We start from the raw sequence: 18,710 nt of genomic DNA on the forward strand, positions 1-18,710 counted from the left end.
AACAAGAAAACATGTTAACTTGTTTATTTCATTTGTGAAGGTGAGCAATTTAATAAAGAATCAATCTAGCAAATAATACACCCAAAGTATTATGAAGTCTGCAAAAATGAATAGAATAATATAAATTATACATCCTCTAGATTTCACCAGAGTATCCAAAATATAAAGTGTATGTATGGATTTACTAATGTTTGCAAAAAAATAGACATACATACAAATACAATTTTGTCACTATTAAATGGATCTCAACTTAGGTGGGGCTGCACTTTAAGTATTCTATCTATAAATCCAGATATTTGAATAATTTGCCTTGTAAGAGTGTTCCTTTGTATCATTTCCCATGCCATATGCATATTCTTTTGTTAGTCACAGTAGACCTCAAATTAACCTCAAACGAACTGGTTTGTCAAAGCTTTTTATTTTATAAATCTTTTATTATTTTACAGAACCTATGTTTACAGTGGTAGATTTAAAATACCCTGGTAACAAGCAGGTGATTTGAGTTGGGCAGTTATTGTTAATACTTTCATCCTACTGGACAGTCCATTCACAGTTTTGTGAAAATGTAAGAATGACTTTTTTTTTTCTTTGAAATACAAAATCAGGGATTTAATTAAAAGAAAATGCCAAAATATTCATTGTATATTAGAGCATGGATAATCCTCAAAAGACCTTTTGATAAGTGAATTATGGTTTAGTCTAATTACTTTAAAACTGATGGAGCAGAGACCAGATGTGAGTTTTCTACAGCTCGCTGCGTTCTGCATTTTCCTCATGCTGTTTGATCTTCTCTGGGACGGTCTGAGTCAGGAAGACAAAGCGCTCCTTCTTCAGGTGCTGAGCAGTTACCTGCTTTTTTAAACCAATTGCCAGGTACTTTTCTTCTGCTCCATACTTTGGCCAGTGGACTAGATTGTGCCCATCAGGAGATCTAAAAACATATACATTTGTTATTCAGTTATTAAATGTGTTAAATTTACAACAGTTGGAAATTCCTACCCTGTGCGAGCAAAGTTCCCCCAGTAGCTCATCATGATCTTGCTCAACTGTTCCTCATCCTCAGGGCACGGATCTAAAACGATCATGTTGCAAAACATTTTTCAATCAACAAAACAAAACAGATCCAGCACTAAGGCAGACTTTTTATAAAGTCTTACCGGATAACCTAACATGGGTAGTTGTGAAGCAAAATCCCAAAACTGTAAAAATTTCATCTGCATGGTCAGTCCCGACAAAGCTCGGCCTTTTCTGCTGCAGGAATTTGGGAGGATGTTGGTACTCATACAGGTATACAGGAGCACCTGCATCTAGAATTAGACAAATGTGTGTGATATTTGTTAATCATAGTATGTAACAGTAAATATCAAGTGTTGGGTTTTAAACAAATTTGTATAATCTTTTATTAAACACATTAAATTACCTCTGTGAGCATTAGCAGCTTTAATCGCTGGAATGGTGAAAAACAAATCTCCAAGCATCTCAGTGTACCCATCTCTGTTTTTCACACGGTCATCACCATTTCCAATATATTCATCAGCTATCACAGCTCTGATAAATGCTTCTTTAGGCTTAAAGAAATAAGCAACACATCAGTCAAAGAAGCTCGAGCAGGTCAGGGGACAGTAATATTGTAACATCAAGTGGTGTCTGCCTTACGTCGGGGTAGAAGAGGGACACTGTGTTCAAAACAAATTCCCGATCTAGTCCTTCTGTCCAGTTTTGGGGAGCAAAAAACTAAGGAAATACCAAGCCAAATTACATTTTTTTCAACATTACAAAACAACAGCAAACTACATTGAGATCATGGAGCTCTTTATTTACATGTTCCTGTGACACTTACTGATGCAAGCATCCATCCACCTTCATCATTATTGACACCAGTCATGAATGGAACAGTATGAAGTTCATGTTTACGAAACAGCTCATCCACAGGTTTAGTCAGGAAATGTCCATCAACATTTACTTGAATTCTCAAAGTTGGATCCTTGAGAGAATTAAATATACAAAAGTAAAAGATGTGATAGCATGAACATAGCTGAGAGAGAAACCAAAGGCTTCAAAGAAATATTGTAGAAGACATAATAATCATATTCAGCATTCTCTATCATGTTTTCACCCATTATCTCACCTGTGTAAAACCCACTATAGTATCAATATCAAGGTTTCTCATGCAGTCACTGATCTTCTTTGTGCTTTCAAGGCTGCAGCCAGATGCATTTGCAACTGCCTGAGGTGAAATGTATAATATGAATGTCAAATATTTGTCAAAACAAATCCATTTTAATATTCTCATTATTCTGCAATACAAAAATGTTTAACGTTCCAAAAAAGATGAATATGGATAATTAACCTGCGCCATTGGTAGAGGATCATTTGCCATAAGTACATTCATTGCAGCTGTGCCACTCTCAGCAATGGCACGATGAAACAGCCCATCAGACAGTGGTGACAGGAGCTGGTGATTCAAGTAACACATCAAATATTAATTTTTGTTCTAGAGTGAAAAGGTTTATATAAAGTTCCTCTAACTGTATATTCTTACCAGAAGAGACACGCTCACTCCACCAGCAGACTCTCCAAATATGGTAACTAATCCTGGATCTCCTCCAAAGTTGTGAATGTGCTGCTGGATCCACTTGAGAGCTTCAACCTGGTCCAGCAGGCCAAAGTTTCCTGAAATGTGCTCATCTCCAGTGCTGACAGAACAAATTGCCATTTTTATAATGCATTTTTCATAAATGAAATATCTTTTCACAAGACAATTCTGTTGTAGGTTTCTATTGTAGGTTATTGGCAGCAGTTGGCACTACCAGCTCCTGCCAGTAACCCACTACTGAAACTCGCTACTGGATCTCATTTGTCCAGTTGGGCAATAGTTACAGATCCCACTTCCACATATTTGTTGAAGCTGAGTGACAGGGTAAGGGAATAAAAAAATTACCAAGCTATGTTTATACACTGTGATAAATAAAGCCAACAGTTTACCCTGCCTGGGACTGGGTTACGGGTGCCCCACCCTGGAGTCAGGCTTGGGGATGGCACCTGATGGTTGGAACCTGGGGGCTGGGCCTCAGCACATGGGGCCAGCCTGGGGCAGCCTGAAGAAGGGACATGGGAGGCACCGTAGGGATCGGGTGCAATGTGTGCCAGTGGTGGCCAAGGGTGGAGACCCTGGCAGACCGATGCCTGTCTACTGAGGCTGGTGATGGAGACATGAAACGTCGCCTGTATTGGGGAAGGAGCCTGTGATATTGTCTGAGATTGAGAGGTACCAGACAGATAAAGTCAGGCTCACCTCAATGCATATCTTGGGCTCTGGAACCAGTATGGTGGACAGGAGCTTTACCAACACTGTGAATAGTGTGGGTGGAGTGCTGCTGACTTTGACTGAGGATATTGTCAGACAGTAGAAGGCATACTTCAGGGACCTCCTTAGTCTCACAGACACATCTCCTGTAGCAGAAGCAGAGTCTGGTGACAAAGGGGGAAACTCATGCATAACCAGGAGCGAGGTTACTGAGGCAGTTAAACAACTCCTTGGTGGTAGGGCCCCTGGGGTGGATGAGGTTCACCCTGAGTTCCTTAATGATGTGGATGTTGTAGGGCTATCTTGGTTGACATGCCTCTACAGTGTTGCGTAGAGATCTGGGGCTGTACCTCTGAATTTGCAGACCTGGGTTGTGCTTCCCATCTTCAAGAAGGGGGATAAGAGGGTGTGCTCAACTATATGGGAATCACACTCCTCAGCCTCCACAGAAAATCCTATGCCAGGCTGCTGGAAAGAGGAGTCTGTGAGTTAGTCTAACCTCTAGTACAGGAGAAACAATGTGGTTTTCCTCCTGGGTGCGGAACACAGCTCTTTATCATCTCAAGGATATGGTGGGGTGTATGGGAGTTCACCCAACCAGCCTACATTTGTTGTGTGGACTTGGAGAAGGCATTTGATCGTGTCTGTAAGAGTATATCTTGTGTGAGATGCTTCAGGAGTATGGGGTGTCAGTCCCGTTGTTTTTATTCATTCTGTTCTTATACAACCATTGCAAGAGCTTGGTTTGCAATGCCGGCAATAAATCGGAATTGTTCCTCATGTGTACTGGACTCCACCAGGGCTGCATTTATCACAGATTCTGTTCATAATTTTTATGGACAGATTGGTGCTGTGGCAATGAGCTTTCTCCCAAGGGTGACATCTCTCTTAGAGATGGGGTGAGGAGTTTGGCCATTCGGGAGGGGCTCAGAGTAGAGCGCTACTGCTCCACATCTAAAGGAGTTTGAGTTAAGGTGGTTCAGACATCTGATTAGGATGCCTCCTGGACACCTCCTGGGTGAGGCGATCTGTACTCACAGTCTCCTACTAGGAGGAGGCCACGGGGCAGACCCATTGGAGAGATTATGGATGGATGGAGTTTATTTACCTGAGAAAACCCAGAAGTCCTAAGCGATACTGGATCAGAACCACAACCACGTCCTGGTAAGCAGCCAAGGCAGAGCCATCATATGTTGAAGCTGATCCCAGCGCAAAGCCCCCACCATGGATCCAGAGCATGACCTGGACAGAACAATAAAAGAGCATTCCGTCAAAGATTAGAGGATCTTTTGGAGTCTCAGTCAAGCTACAATAACTAATCTTCATAAATGTAAATGTTAAACAAACAAAAACACTTAAGTTTACGTTTTAGATGATAAAATGTACAATTGAGTTCTGAAGATCGGCCTCTTTATTGAGACTGTGATTAGACATCCCTCATAATCTACAGCAAAAGGTTCTTACTGGGAGCTTGGCATTTTTAGCTCTGTTTGCAGGAGTGTAAATGTTGAGGTAAAGACAGTCTTCAGAGATGTCTGGTACTTCCGCCAGCAGTGCACCAAGTTTATCAACCACATCCAAAACCGCTTCTTTAGACTGAATGCACCTTAAAGAGAGACAATGCTAATTTTACAAATAAAGCCAATAATTTTTCCAAGTATGTTGAAATTCACATTTCTTACATTGGTGGCTGTTTAGTGGCATCTCTTACTCCTTCCCATCCTTCTGCAGGCTGAGGTGGAGCCAGTCTCAAGGAAGGGCCGAGGGGTGGTTTGGCAAATGGGACACCCAGGTAGGCATGGACGCCAGTCTCCTTCCCTTTCACACTCACATACTCACCTCTCAGGCTCCCGAGCTTTGTGTGGACTACAGGTGCTGTCAGGATATTAGAAATCAGTGAGAATCATAACATAAAACTTTATATTTAAAAAAAATTAAATCTTCCATTCAAACGTGCTTTGAAATTATAACTGACATACCAAATTTCTCAAAATATGCAATATCTGGTTCTGGTAACGTCATCAAAAGAAACACTAGTCAACAATTTGACGAATGGTTTAAAAATACTTAGAGAAAAAGCACTTAGAAATTATAACTAAATTCCTCAAAATATTCAATATTTGAATCCTGGCAGTACCTTATTTTTATGAAGACTATATGTGATACAGTCATATGAAGCCATGTGAAAGAACCAAAACTCAGAGTTCACTATATCATGTAGGTGATCAAAAGAGAAAGAAGGTGATCAAAAGAGAAATAAGTCAGATATTTTATTAACTGGTCAATTGTGTAAATAAATTCAGTATCAAGGAAACAACTCAAACTGCTGAATACTTTTAGAAATCAAGGAAAAAGTTTAGCTTTTGCTGTGGACAATTAATCCTCATCTTTATAGTGAGGGCGCTAACTAAAGCACTAAATGATAATGTTTTGGTTTAAATCAGACATTTAAATAATCTAACCAGCTGTGATATGTCATCATTAATTTGAAAAAGGCTACTTGCTAATTTATTTATTTATTTTTACCATAAACATTCTTTGTTGGGTGGTGTCTACAATTATCCTGGTAAAAAAGCAGAGTTGAGCATGAGATCTGTTTCTGTTTATTCACAGTCACAGCAATACTCCATTTATTCTTTAACAGCATGAAGTCAGCAAAAAAGAAATTTGCTTAATAACACTTGCACCCTGTCCTACTGAAAAGTTTATCTTCAATCCTCCCCTATCAGCACACCTAGCCTGGTTATCTCCAATCTTTCACCTTTGAACGAAGTGCAGGTGCAACGTAAAGTTAACCTTATGTTCATTTTATTTTAAATCATGTCTAAAATACAGCTACAGTGTGTAGCTAATCAGATTAACAGTATGGTCCGAACTGCTTCTATTTTTATTATAATTATTACTGTCATAACACCACTCAGGGATGATTGATTGCAGCTGCCAGATTTATGCAGATATTTTTCAAAGAGAGACTCGTGTAATAAAAACATGCACTACCTGTACGATACACAAACACAAAGGCATAAATTACACATAACTTAAGTGTTGTGACAAAGGTCATTTTGCCAAGAACTGTTTTCTCCTACTCACCCTGAAGGTCTGCAACAACACAGAGGAATAAAACGGATATCAAGAAGCAGAAAGTCTGCTGCACATGGAACTTCATGGTTGACTCTGGATTACGAAACTAGGTAGATTCTTAGAGTCGTGAGCCAAAAAGCCAACAGACAGAGAGAGTGCTTCCTCTTATTAAGCTTTTTCCTTTTCTCTTTCAAATAGGGAAACAGGTAGTTTCTCTTACAGGATGTGACGTGATTCATTCAGTTTGACATGGGACTAAAGTCCAACCATACAGTGAAGTGTGTCCAGAACACCTTCTACTTCATTGTTTTAGACCTGCTTGACTACAGTGCTTTATTTAATGAAGGGGGATTTATTTTAATTATGGATTTTTATAAAGCCTTTGTTTTGATCAGCTTTTCATAATAAAAACTCTGGCTCGCTTTGGTTGCACACATACAGTATGTTCCTCAGGTTAATCAGAATATAATAAATGGCTTAGTACATTTAGGTCAATATTCACGTTCAAGGTTTGAAATCAAAAGGGGGGATAAGACAAGGATGTGCTATTTCACCTTTAATGTTTGTAATAGTTGCAGAAGATTTACCTAAAACACTGACATGGAATGGTATTAATGTCATATGAAATCAATTAACAGTAAGTCAGTTGGCAGAGATTTCCTCCAGTTTGTGACAGCTCCACATTGAAACATTAAATTTTGTGAAGGAGAAAAGGAGAAAACTCTCCAACCAACCTTATAGAACATTCTTACTGATTTTTTTTTAGCCATTATTTTCTTCTTTCAAACTGGATCAGATAACCAAAATAAGAAAAACAAATTTTCACACCCAATACTTCCTAAAACAAAAGAAGTCATTTTAAAAAATTGAAATTAAATGTATCCAACTAATGATAATCTGAATTTAAAGTATCCCAGTTGTACAGCTTAAGCACTTCGGTTATTATAGTCTCAAAGCAAAACTTCACTTTGTAAATGCCACGAGATGTTTTAATAGCTTACACAATGTTTGCTTTGCTTTATACCTGCAATCTTATTCCTAGATTTTCCATTTATATTGACCATGAGAGATATAGCTACATGTTATAAAGACTCTGTTCAGTGTAGCACAAAGTACTACGTAACTTTCATTGTGCTTGGTAGAGATATGCTTGTGATATGTATTGATAAGGTTTATTTTACTACAAGTGAACCTTTATGGACAATATAATGAATTATACATAAACAGCTGTCTACCAATTTTATGTAAGACTGCTTATATAAATATTTAATATCATTATAGGGTGTTGAAACATTTATTCATTTTGGGGTATTTTTTTAGCTTTGTGTTTTTCTTTATTAATTAAAAAAAAGACCACATTGCCACGCTGTCTCAGCTGAACTCTGGACACACACACACACACACACACACACACACACACACACACACATATACATACACACACACACACACACACACACACACACACATGCGGGCGACCGTGGCTCAGGGGGTTGGGAAGGGCACCTGTAACCGGAAGGTCGCCGGTTCGATCCCCGGCCTCTCTGTCCTGGTCGTTGTGTCCTTGGGCAAGACACTTTACCCTGCCGCCTACTGGCGTTGGCCAGAGGGGCCGATGGCGCGATATGGCAGCCTCGCTTCTGTCAGTCTGCCCCAGGGCAGCTGTGGCTACAACCGTAGCTTCCCTCCACCAGTGTGTGAATGAATAATGTCATTGTAAAGCGCTTTGGGTGCCTTGAAAAGCGCTATATAAATCCAATGCATTATTATTATTATACTCATCCCCTCTCCCCTTCCAAATGCCTTCGGCGCCTATTCCCTCCCGATGCAGACGATGGATCAAAGGGGACCAGCACATATGCTGCAGGCCCGGATGCGCTGTCTACACTGACTGTCTCTCACCTTTTACCCATCCCTATTGCTTGTCATGTGTTTCTATGGTGTATTAAGAGTTTTTCATGTGCTATGCGTAGAGGTGTTTTTTTTCTGTTCTCAAACTGATCTCCCTGTTGGAGCTCAGTCTGGGGGGAGTTCTTTTTTCTCCTTGTCCTTTTTTTTTTTTTTTTTTTTTTTCTGTCCCGTTTGGCTCTTTTGCCATCAGAATTATTGTCTAAAGGCGAAGAAAGATGCCCAACGGATTTACTTTACCAAATGGACCATCCCAGCCTTGCCGTAATGGTCTATTTGATTCACCTTTTATTGTTTATTTTATTTTCACTTGCTGAATACGGGACAGACTTGACTGGGGGAAAGAAAGGGGAGAAAGAAAGAGGGAAAGAAAAACAGCTGAGAAGAGGGACGGGAGAAAAGGGCAAAAAACAAAAACCAACAGAATAAGTAGACAAAAAATACATATATCGATCATCTGGATCACCTGTTGAGAAAGAAAAAAGAAAACAAGCAGAAGAAAACGAGAGTAATAGAAAAAACAACATTACAATGATATATGGGAATATGAAAGTAAATACTAAATATTAAACATTATTGTGCAGCACGTAAGATCGACAGCGCACAGTGTGCTATGAGGTAGGAGCCAAAAAGGGTGTAGTTTGTGTGTGTGGTCACCCGTGTGTACACCTGTGAGCATGAACGCGCTTGTTTTTAAAAGGTTCCTTCATGTAATGATCTGCTAGAGGGTGTGGGGGGCCACTGCCCCGTCCTCCAGGGCATGAAGCAGTCTTTCCTGATGTTGTGTATTTTCCATTGTTCGGTTCCGGGTCGCTGCTCGTGCGGCTGACCGGCCAGCTACCTAGCCTGACCTGTCTCCCCAATGTGATGCTTGTGTATTGTGGTATTGTATGTACAGTCGGCAAGGTCAGACTCTCAATTGCCCCTCGGGGATAAATAAAGTCTTCTGAATCTATCTATCTATCGATCGATCGAGATAGAGAGAGAGAGAATTTACATTTTGAATCTAACCTAATACAATCTGTATTACACAATATAAAGAAATAAGTTAACTTTATTTGTCAGTATAAACCACTGTTTCTCAAACTTTGGGGTGGGCCCCACTGGTGGGATGGGGGTAATTTGAAAAGTATTGAGTAAAACTAAACTGAATGAATTTGATTTTTTGCCGATGCTGATACTATTGGATCTCTGGATACCAAAACCAAACACAAATTTCCTTACTTTTTTGTAAGTAAGGAACTCAACAAGTTTTATTGATTTATTTGGTCAATTATTAAATTCTTGAAATGAAAAGTTCTATCTGTAAATCCAGCTATTTAAATAATTTGCCTTTGGACCTTTGTTTCTGGTCCCATATGTGTTACTCACATATGGGACTCCACAAGAATATCTCTCAAATCCTCTCCAATGCACAACCTCAGGGAGCTTTTCAGCTTGAGCACACTTGTCAGCAACAAGAGAAAAAAATGAAAAGAAACAGATTGTCACATCTTTTTATTTTGCTTTCTATCAGTGTAATACAAGACAGCTGGGCTCAACTATCACCCACAAGGAGGATTTCTCTTTTCACTCCTATTTTATTTCAGTTCCACAGTTACATGTAAAAAAAAAATGCATTGGTGTACCCATCATCAAACTGCTGTTGTCATTGCAAAGGATTATTTTACATATCTGTGTTTAGGATTGTATATCCAATAAGACTGACATAAAAAAACACACACAATATAAGCATGACTTAATATTAACTGTATTTTAGAATAAGGATTAATAAAGAGACACTGTTGGTCCATACTAACTAATATTTTAAAGTATCTGAAAACTGAATCATGGCTTGGTCTGATGCTGCAACGCCTCGGGAGTGAGAGCGGGCTGGATTATTTTTTAAAACTATATAAAAGAGAAAAGAGATGTGACAACAAATCGCTGCGTTCTGCATTTTCCTCATGCTGTTTGATCTTCTCTGGGACGGTCTGAGTCAGGAAGACAAACCGCTCCTTCTTCAGATGCTGAGCAGTTACCTGCTTTTTTAAACCAATCGCCAGGTACTTTTCCTCTGCTTCGTACTTTGGCCAGTGGACAAGGTTGTGCCCATCAGGAGATCTAAAAACATATACATTTGTTATTCAGTTATTAAATGTGTGAAATGTGAAATTTACAATAGTTGAAAATTCCTACCCTGTGCGAGCAAAGTTCCCCCAGTAGCTCATCATGATCTTGCTCAACTGTTCCTCATCCTCAGGGCATGGATCTAAAATGATCATGTTGCAAAACATATTTTTCAAACACGGGGAAAACAAAACAAATGCAGTACTGTGTTGAGACAGAGATTTTTACAGAGAATTCTTACCGGCTAATTTTACATGGGTAGTTGTGAAGCAAAGTCCAAACACTGTAAACATTTCATCTCCATGGTCAGTCCCAACAAAGCTCGGCCTTTTCTGCTGCAAGAATTTGGGAGGATGTTGGTACTCATACAGGTATACAGGAGCGCCTGCATCTATACTTAGACGAATGTGTGTGATATTTGTTAATGAAGGTATGTAACAGTAGATATCAAGTGTTGGGTTTTAAACAGATTTGTATAATCTTTCATTAAACACATTAAATTACCTCTGTGAGCATTAGCAGCTTTAATCGCTGGAATGGTGAAAAACAAATCTCCAAGCATCTCAGTGTACCCATCTCTGTTTTTCACACGGTCGTCACCATTTCCGATATATTCATCAGCTATCACATCTCTGATAAATGCTGCTTTAGGCTTAAAGAAATAAGCAACACATCAGTCAAAGAAGCTCGAGCAGGTCAGGGGACAGTAATATTGTAACATCAAGTGGTGTCTGCCTTACGTCGGGGTAGAAGAGGGACACTGTGTTCACAACAAATTCCTGATCTAGTCCTTCTGTCCAGTTTTGTGGAGCAAAAACCTAAAAAAAATACAAAGCCACTATTAAAGTTTCACAATTGCTGGCATAAGTTCTGTTTGTGACCACTGGGCTCTTTATTTACAGGCTTCTACAACACTTACTGATGCAAGCATCCATCCACCTTCATCATTATTGACACCAGTCATGAATGGAACAGTATGAAGTTCATGTTTACGAAATAGCTCATCCACAGGTTTAGTCAGGAAATGTCCATCAACATTTACTTGAAATCTTAATGTTGGATCCTTAAGAGAGTAAAATGTACAAAAGTTAAAGATGTGATAGCATGAACATAGCTGAGGGAGAAATGGAAAGCTTCAAATAAACATTGTAGAAGACATAATAATCATATTCAGCATTCTCTATCATGTTTGCACCCATTATCTCACCTGTGTAAAACCCACTATGGTATCAATATCAAGGTTTCTCATGCAGTCACTGATCTTCTTTGTGCTTTCAAGGCTGCAACCAGATGCATTTGCAAATCCCTGAGGTCAGATATAAAATAGAAATGTCAAATATTTGTCGAAACAAATCCATTGCCAGAGTTACCTTATTCTGCAATACAAAAATGTTTTTAACCCTCCAAAAAGGAAGAATATTGATAATTAACCTGTGCCATTGGTAGAGGATTATCTGCCACAACTGTATCCACAGCAGCTGTGCCACTCTCAGCAATGGCACGATGAAACAGCCCATCAGACAGTGGTGACAGGAGCTGGTGATTCAAGTTAAACATCAAATGTTAATTTTTGTTCTTGAGTGAAAAAGTTTATATAAAGTTCCTCTAACTGTAGATTCTTACCAGAAGAGACACGCTCACTCCACCAGCAGACTCTCCAAATATGGTAACTAATCCTGGGTCTCCTCCAAAGTTGTGAATGTGCTGCTGGATCCACTTGAGAGCTTCAACCTGGTCCAGCAGGCCAAAGTTCCCTGAAACGTGCTCATCTCCAGTGCTGACAGAACAAAATGCATTTTTTGACTGAAACATCTTTTTATAAGACACTTTTATTTATGTCTTTAAAGCAGATGACCTTTTATACCAGACCCCACCCTAACACATGATCACCATCATGCCTCAGTTTGATCGGAGCCTTTTCCTCACAACATGAGGAAAAGGGAGCTGTTGCTGTAATGCCTCCAAAATAGCCTCCAAAATTAAAGACTTATGACAAGATGACATGATATACAGAGCGTAGAAAAAGTCTAACATTGAAGTGTGTGCATTCTTAGCGCATCAGTGGCCCTATAGCAATCACAGAAGGAGTCATGAGTCATATCTTGTTAATAATTTTACCTCCTCACTACGTACGACTCTGGAAACTAAGGCCTCAAATCAGAAGTACTTGACCCTGTGGTATAATTCTCAAACACATAGCCTAAAGCAGATAACTCGTAAGCTGGAGAGGAAATGGTGTGTCACAAATTTAGAAGATCATCATTTAGCCTGGAGAAATAGTTTGCTGCTTTATAAGAAAGCCCTCCACAAAGCCAGAACATCTTACTATTCGTCACTGATTGAAGAAAATAAGAACAACCCCAGGTTTCTCTTCAGCACTGTAGCCAGGCTGACAAAAAGTCAGAGCTCTACTGAGCCAACCATCCCTTTAACGTTAACTAGTAATGACTTCATGAGCTTCTTCAAAATTAAAATTTTAATCATTAGAGAAAAAATTACCAATACTCATCTCACAGATGTAATATTATCTACAGCTACTTTTAGTAAAATTGATATTCATTTAGACACTTTTTCTCCAATTGATCTTTCTGAGTTAACTTCAATAATTACTTCCACCAAACCATCAACGTGTCTTTTAGACCCCATTCCTACAAAACTGCTCAACGAAGTCCTGCCATTAATTAATGCTTCAATCTTAAATCTGATAAACCTATCTCTAATAACTGGCTATGTACCACAGGCCTTCAAGCTGGCAGTATAAACATTTACTTAAAAAGCCATCTCTAGACCCAGCTGTCTTAGCTAATAATAGGCCAATCTCCAACCTTCCTTTCATATCAAAAATCCTTGAAAGAGTAGTTGTCAAACAGCTAACAGATCATCTGCAGAGGAATGGCTTATTTGAAGAGCTTCAGTCAGGTTTCAGAGCTCATCACAGCACAGAAACAGCTTTAGTGAAGGTTACAAATGATCTTCTTATGGCCTCTGACAGTGGACTCATCTCTGTGCTTGTCCTGCTGGACCTCAGTGCAGTGTTCGATACTGTTGACCATAATATCCTATTAGAGTGATTAGAGCACGCTGTAGGTATTACAGGTACTGTGCTTCAGTGGTTTTTATCATATCTATCTAATAGACTCAAATTTGTTCATGTAAATGGAGAGTCCTCTTCACACACTAAGGTCAATTATGTTGTTCCACAGGGTTCAGTGCTAGGACCAATTCTGTTTACATTATACATGCTTTTCTTAGGCAGTATCATCAGAAGATATAGTATATATTTTCACTGCTATGCTGATGACACCCAACTCTATCTGTCCATGAAGCCAGATAACAAACACCAATTAGTTAAACTGCAGGAATGTCTTAAAGACATAAAGACCTGGATGGCCGCTAACTTTCTGCTTCTTAATTCAGATAAAACTGAGGTTATTGTACTCAGCCCTGAAAATCTTAGAAATATGGTATCTAACCAGATTCTTACTCTGGATGGCATTACCTTGGCCTCCAGTAACGCTGTGAGGAACCTTGGAGTCATTTTTGACCAGGATATGTCCTTCAATGCACATATTAAACAAATATGTAAGACTGCTTTCTTCCATTTGCGCAACATCTCTAAAATTAGAAATATCCTGTCTCAGAGTGACGCTAAAGAACTAGTTCATGCATTTATTACTTCCAGGCTGGACTACTGTAATTCATTATTATCAGGATGTCCTAAAAACTCCCTGAAAAGCCTTCAGTTAATCCAAAATGCTGCAGCAAGAGTCCTGACAGGGACTAGAAAGAGAGAGCAGATTTCTCCTGTATTGGCTTCCCTTCATTGGCTTCCTGTTAAATCCAGAATTGAATTCAAAATCCTGCTCCTCACATACAAGGTCTTAAATAATCAGGCCCCATCTTATCTTAATGACCTTGTAGTACCATATCACCCTATTAGAGCACTTCACTGTCGCACTGCAGGCTTACTTGTTGTTACTAGAGTATTTAAAAGTAGAATGGGAGGGAGAGCCTTCAGTTTTCAGGCCCCTCTTCTGTGGAACCAGCTTCCAGTTTGGATTCGGGAGACAGACACTATCTCTACTTTTAAGATTAAGCTTAAAACTTTCCTTTTTGCTAAAGCATATAGTTAGGGCTGGACCAGGTGACCTTGAGTGTGGCTTTTGAGAAGAAACTATTCTTGAGTCTGTCAGTCTTTGTGGTGATGCACCTGTTATGCTTCAATGAGGGCAGCAGGTTGAACAGGTCAAAACCAGGGGGAGCTGTCCTTGATAATAAGATAATAAGATAACTGATGTCTTTAAGGGTTCTGTTGAAATTCAGCAGAAAGTCCCGCGTCAGATCAGATTTAAAAAGAAATTTACCTGAGAAAACCCAGAAGTCCCAAACGATACTGAATCAGAACCACAACCAAGTCCTGGTAAGCAGCCAGGGCAGAGCCGTCATATCCTGATGCTGATCCCATTGTAAATCCCCCACCATGGATCCAGACCATGACCTGAGAAGAACAATAAAATGTCTCTCTTTAGAGATAAAGTGGAGACATTAAAGTTTCAGAAAAACTTCAATAACTAATCTTTAAGACTTTAAACGTTAAACAGAATAAAACATGACATTTTGTCTTAAGGGTAAGGCTGCTGGCATTTTTATTCAGATTGTAGTTAAGAAGTCCTTGAAATGATTAAAAACGAACTTCTCCAAGAACACAAAACTTTTCCAAGTTTCAGTAACTGGCCAGCTCTGATCACTCAGAACCTACAGAAAAGGGTTCTTACTGGGAGCTTGGCATCATTAGTTCTGTTTGCAGGAGTGTAAATATTGAGGTAAAGACAGTCTTCAGAGATCTCTGGTATTTCTGCCATCAGTCCGTCGAGTTTATCAACCAGATAAAAAACAAGTTGCTTAGACTGAATGCACCTTAAAGACAAACAATATCAGTATAAATAAATACAGCCAATCCTTTATCATAGTGTCTTTTGCAAAAATCTAAAGCACACGTTCCCTACATTGGTGGCTGTTTAGTGGCATCTCTTACTCCTTCCCATCCTTCTGCAGGCTGAGGTGGAGCCAGTCTCAAGGAAGGGCCGAGGGGTGGTTTGGCAAATGGGACACCCAGGTAGGCATGGACGCCAGTCTCCTTCCCTTTCACACTCACATATTCACCTTTCAGGCTCCCGAGCTTTGTGTGGACTACAGGTGCTGTCAGGATATTAGAAATCAGTGAGAATCATAACATAAAACTTCAAAATAAAATAAAAAAATGTTATTTTCCAGTGAAAAGTACTTAGAAATTATAACTGACAGACAAAATTCCCCAAATGATGCAATATCTGGTTCTGGTAACATCATCAAAAGAAAAACTAGTCAACAATGTCACGAATTGGTTAATTACACAAAGCACAAATAAATAAATAGTATGATTTTCTTTTGTACACTGTGTCAGGATTGTCTAAGTACAGCATACAGCAGTAGCATACGCTCCATAACCTGCATATCATGATGGAAACATTCACCTTGGTCGTCACTCACCATTCATGGATTTTTTGGGGGGAAAAATCCAAATGTGAATATAGAAAATGGACCTTGTCCACTCCTTCCTAGTATGCAGTTGATTTTTGGCTAACCAAAAACTTACAGAGCCACTTGAATGCTTTCCAAGCATTAAGCTCGGTTCCTGATGTACACTGTTTGAGAAACATCATCCTTAAAGCAGACTCGATCTGTGGGCCTATAAATACCCATTCCTTCATTTTTGCGGTGCGGAAATATTTGAGCAAGGTACTGAAATAACTGGACAAAAAATTAAGCCTAAATTTGAAATCTGCATGAAAAGAACTACAAATCCCAAATAAAAATACCTGTGATGATTATGACATGTTGACCTGTGATACCGTTCAGGGTGCTGTGCTGCTCAGATTACAGACACACACTCTGATTAGAATTTCAGCACCTTTTTTTTTGGCTTAAATTGGTTTAAAAAATCTAATCTGAAGTGTCATTCTTAATACATAATTTATTACTGGGAAAAAATTCCACTTCTCTGACTTTTTTTTTTTTTTTTTTACAGTAAATGTCCCTTGTTGTATATAATCTCTGCAACTACCACTTGTACCGTGTCCTACTAAAAGAGTTTATCTTCCATCCTCTCCCATGGGTACACCCTGCTTGATTCTTTGCTATCTTTTATCTTTAAACAATGAATAGGCTATAATGGGTAAGATATCACCTAAACCCCTCAAAATGAGAATAGGTACAAAAAACTCACAACTTTTTGTTCATTCCTCTTTGAGCTACATATCTAAACAGAAAATATAGCTACAATCTGATTAACATTAAGTACATGTGATATTTAATGGTCAGTTTATTATGACTGTCATTGTCATAAAACCACTGAGTGATGATTGTTTGATATCTTTCAATTTAAATAAATAATGTTGTTAGGATCTTTTTCAAAGAGAGACATTGTTCTCATTCTTATTTGCGGTATTATGCATATTATTGTCATAATACCACTGAGTGATGATTTATGTAAATATGTAAAAATTGTGCTTCTGTTCTGTGTCCTGCTCTGTTTGTATATGTGTGTTTTTGCTGCTGATACAACCAAATTTCCCCTTGTGGGACAATTAAAGGATTATTCTATTCTATTCTATTCTATTTATTACTAGTGCTAGATTTAAACAGATGTTTTTTAAACAAACAAACAAACAATGAAAAACATGCACTATATGTAGGATAAACAAATACAAAGGTGTAAATTAGACATAATGTAAGTGTTGTCACAGCGGTCATTTTCCTAAAAAAAGGTTTTCTCCTACTTACCCTGAAGATCTGCAATAACACAGAGGAATAAAACTGATATCAGAAAAGAGAAAGTCTGCTTTGCATAGAACTTCATGGTCCACTCGACACAACACCACACAGATTCTCAGAAATGTGAGCAAAGAGCCAAGAGACAGAAAGACTGCTTCCTCTTATGAGGCTTTCTCCTTTTATCTGTCAAATAGAGACAGATAGTGTTTCTTGCAGGATGTGACCCAGTTTTTAATTTATTCATTATATATCAGACTGCTACAGAGAACCTACCTTATTAGAGTAGCCAAAAGTGACACAATATATATTTAGGCATTAATACAATAAAAACAACTGTGTTACCTTTTTTAAAAAAACAAACAAACAAAAAAAAAACCATGTTTGTTTAAGCTCTAAAGGTGGTCATTTTAACATCGGGCTCCTCGCGACTCATGAAAATGAAACAGGTTGAAAATATGGTGTTCAATACAAAATAATAATCTATACATATTATCCGGTTTTAAAGTATCCCAATTATATAGTTTTTACGCAAAATACCTTTGTGGACAATAGAATAATACATGGTCTTATAATTTTCATATATGTATAATTATACATTATACATGGTTTTAGATGTTTGAATCAATGGCATTCGCTACTTCAATGCAGCCACTAAACTAGTAAAACATTTAGCAAACAGGGGAGCAAAAGTTTAATTTCACAAAACCGAAAAAGATTTCACGAGCCAGCCAGGAGTCGAACCTAGAATCTTCTGATCCGTAGTCAGACGCGTTATCCATTGCGCCACTGGCCCGATCTGGTGTGAATCACTATCGCATCACTATTTCAAGAAACACTAAGAAAATCCTGTGTTGGTTATTCCTGACCTAAAGCTAAAAGATCCCAGCGAGATTTATTGCCAGAAACCAAACATTACGTGTAAGACATTAACCAAAACAACTTGTGACACGTGATATTTAACTGGAATGAATAAACAGTAAGCGTATGTCCAAATATTTACCGACAAGTAACCCATTTATTAACCTCGTGGTTGCAAACGTGGTTGCCACGGCTGAAGTGATGACTGTTTTCCGCCAAATGTAAGTTTGATCAAAGTACTCCTTCCGTTCAGATATGAAACTATATGGAAATTGTTTTATGCTAGCATATTATTTCAAGTTACTGGAAAACTGTTGTTTGTTTGTTTTTTACATTATACGCATTTTGCCGTACAGGGGAATGTGACCTGGATTATAACGTGATTGAGGGAGTCTGAGTTGAACATGGCAACCACAAAGCAAAACAGGAAGTGTCGTCTGGCGGGAAGTTCGCTTGAAACTTTTTAGAAACACAACAGCGATAAAGTTATAATATTACGGAGTAATTTACCTTCAACTAATTTAAACAGGATGCCCAGGATTAAATGCAACTAGATAATCGATAAGTAGAAGTAAAATAAAAATAATAACGTTCATAAACTTACTGAGATTTACGAGATAGATTTCTAGCTTAT

At 38.6% G+C, this 18,710-nt stretch overlaps 1 protein-coding gene and 1 non-coding gene across 2 annotated transcripts; both read right to left on the minus strand.

The window, feature by feature from the left end:
- Window positions 1-744: 744 nt before the first annotated feature.
- On the minus strand, window positions 745-17,303 carry LOC134631525 (uncharacterized). The gene is made up of 25 exons (XM_063479935.1): window positions 17,228-17,303; window positions 15,412-15,604; window positions 15,181-15,322; window positions 14,770-14,903; window positions 12,029-12,182; window positions 11,837-11,941; window positions 11,613-11,711; window positions 11,325-11,468; window positions 11,146-11,223; window positions 10,910-11,057; window positions 10,647-10,796; window positions 10,475-10,547; window positions 10,227-10,399; window positions 4,990-5,182; window positions 4,772-4,913; window positions 4,416-4,549; window positions 2,543-2,696; window positions 2,351-2,455; window positions 2,129-2,227; window positions 1,841-1,984; window positions 1,657-1,734; window positions 1,421-1,568; window positions 1,158-1,307; window positions 1,000-1,072; window positions 745-931 (listed from the first exon to the last, which is right to left on the minus strand). The coding sequence occupies exons 1-25, from the start codon at window positions 17,301-17,303 to the stop codon at window positions 745-747; spliced, it is 3,276 nt and encodes a 1,091-aa protein (XP_063336005.1).
- Window positions 17,304-17,938: 635 nt separating this feature from the next.
- On the minus strand, window positions 17,939-18,011 carry trnar-acg (transfer RNA arginine (anticodon ACG)). The gene has a single exon. It is a non-coding gene; the product is annotated as a tRNA-Arg (tRNA).
- Between the last annotated feature and the right edge of the window lie 699 nt (window positions 18,012-18,710).

The sequence above is a fragment of the Pelmatolapia mariae genome, linkage group LG7, assembly GCF_036321145.2.
Source record: "Pelmatolapia mariae isolate MD_Pm_ZW linkage group LG7, Pm_UMD_F_2, whole genome shotgun sequence".
Lineage (NCBI taxonomy): Eukaryota > Metazoa > Chordata > Actinopteri > Cichliformes > Cichlidae > Pelmatolapia > Pelmatolapia mariae.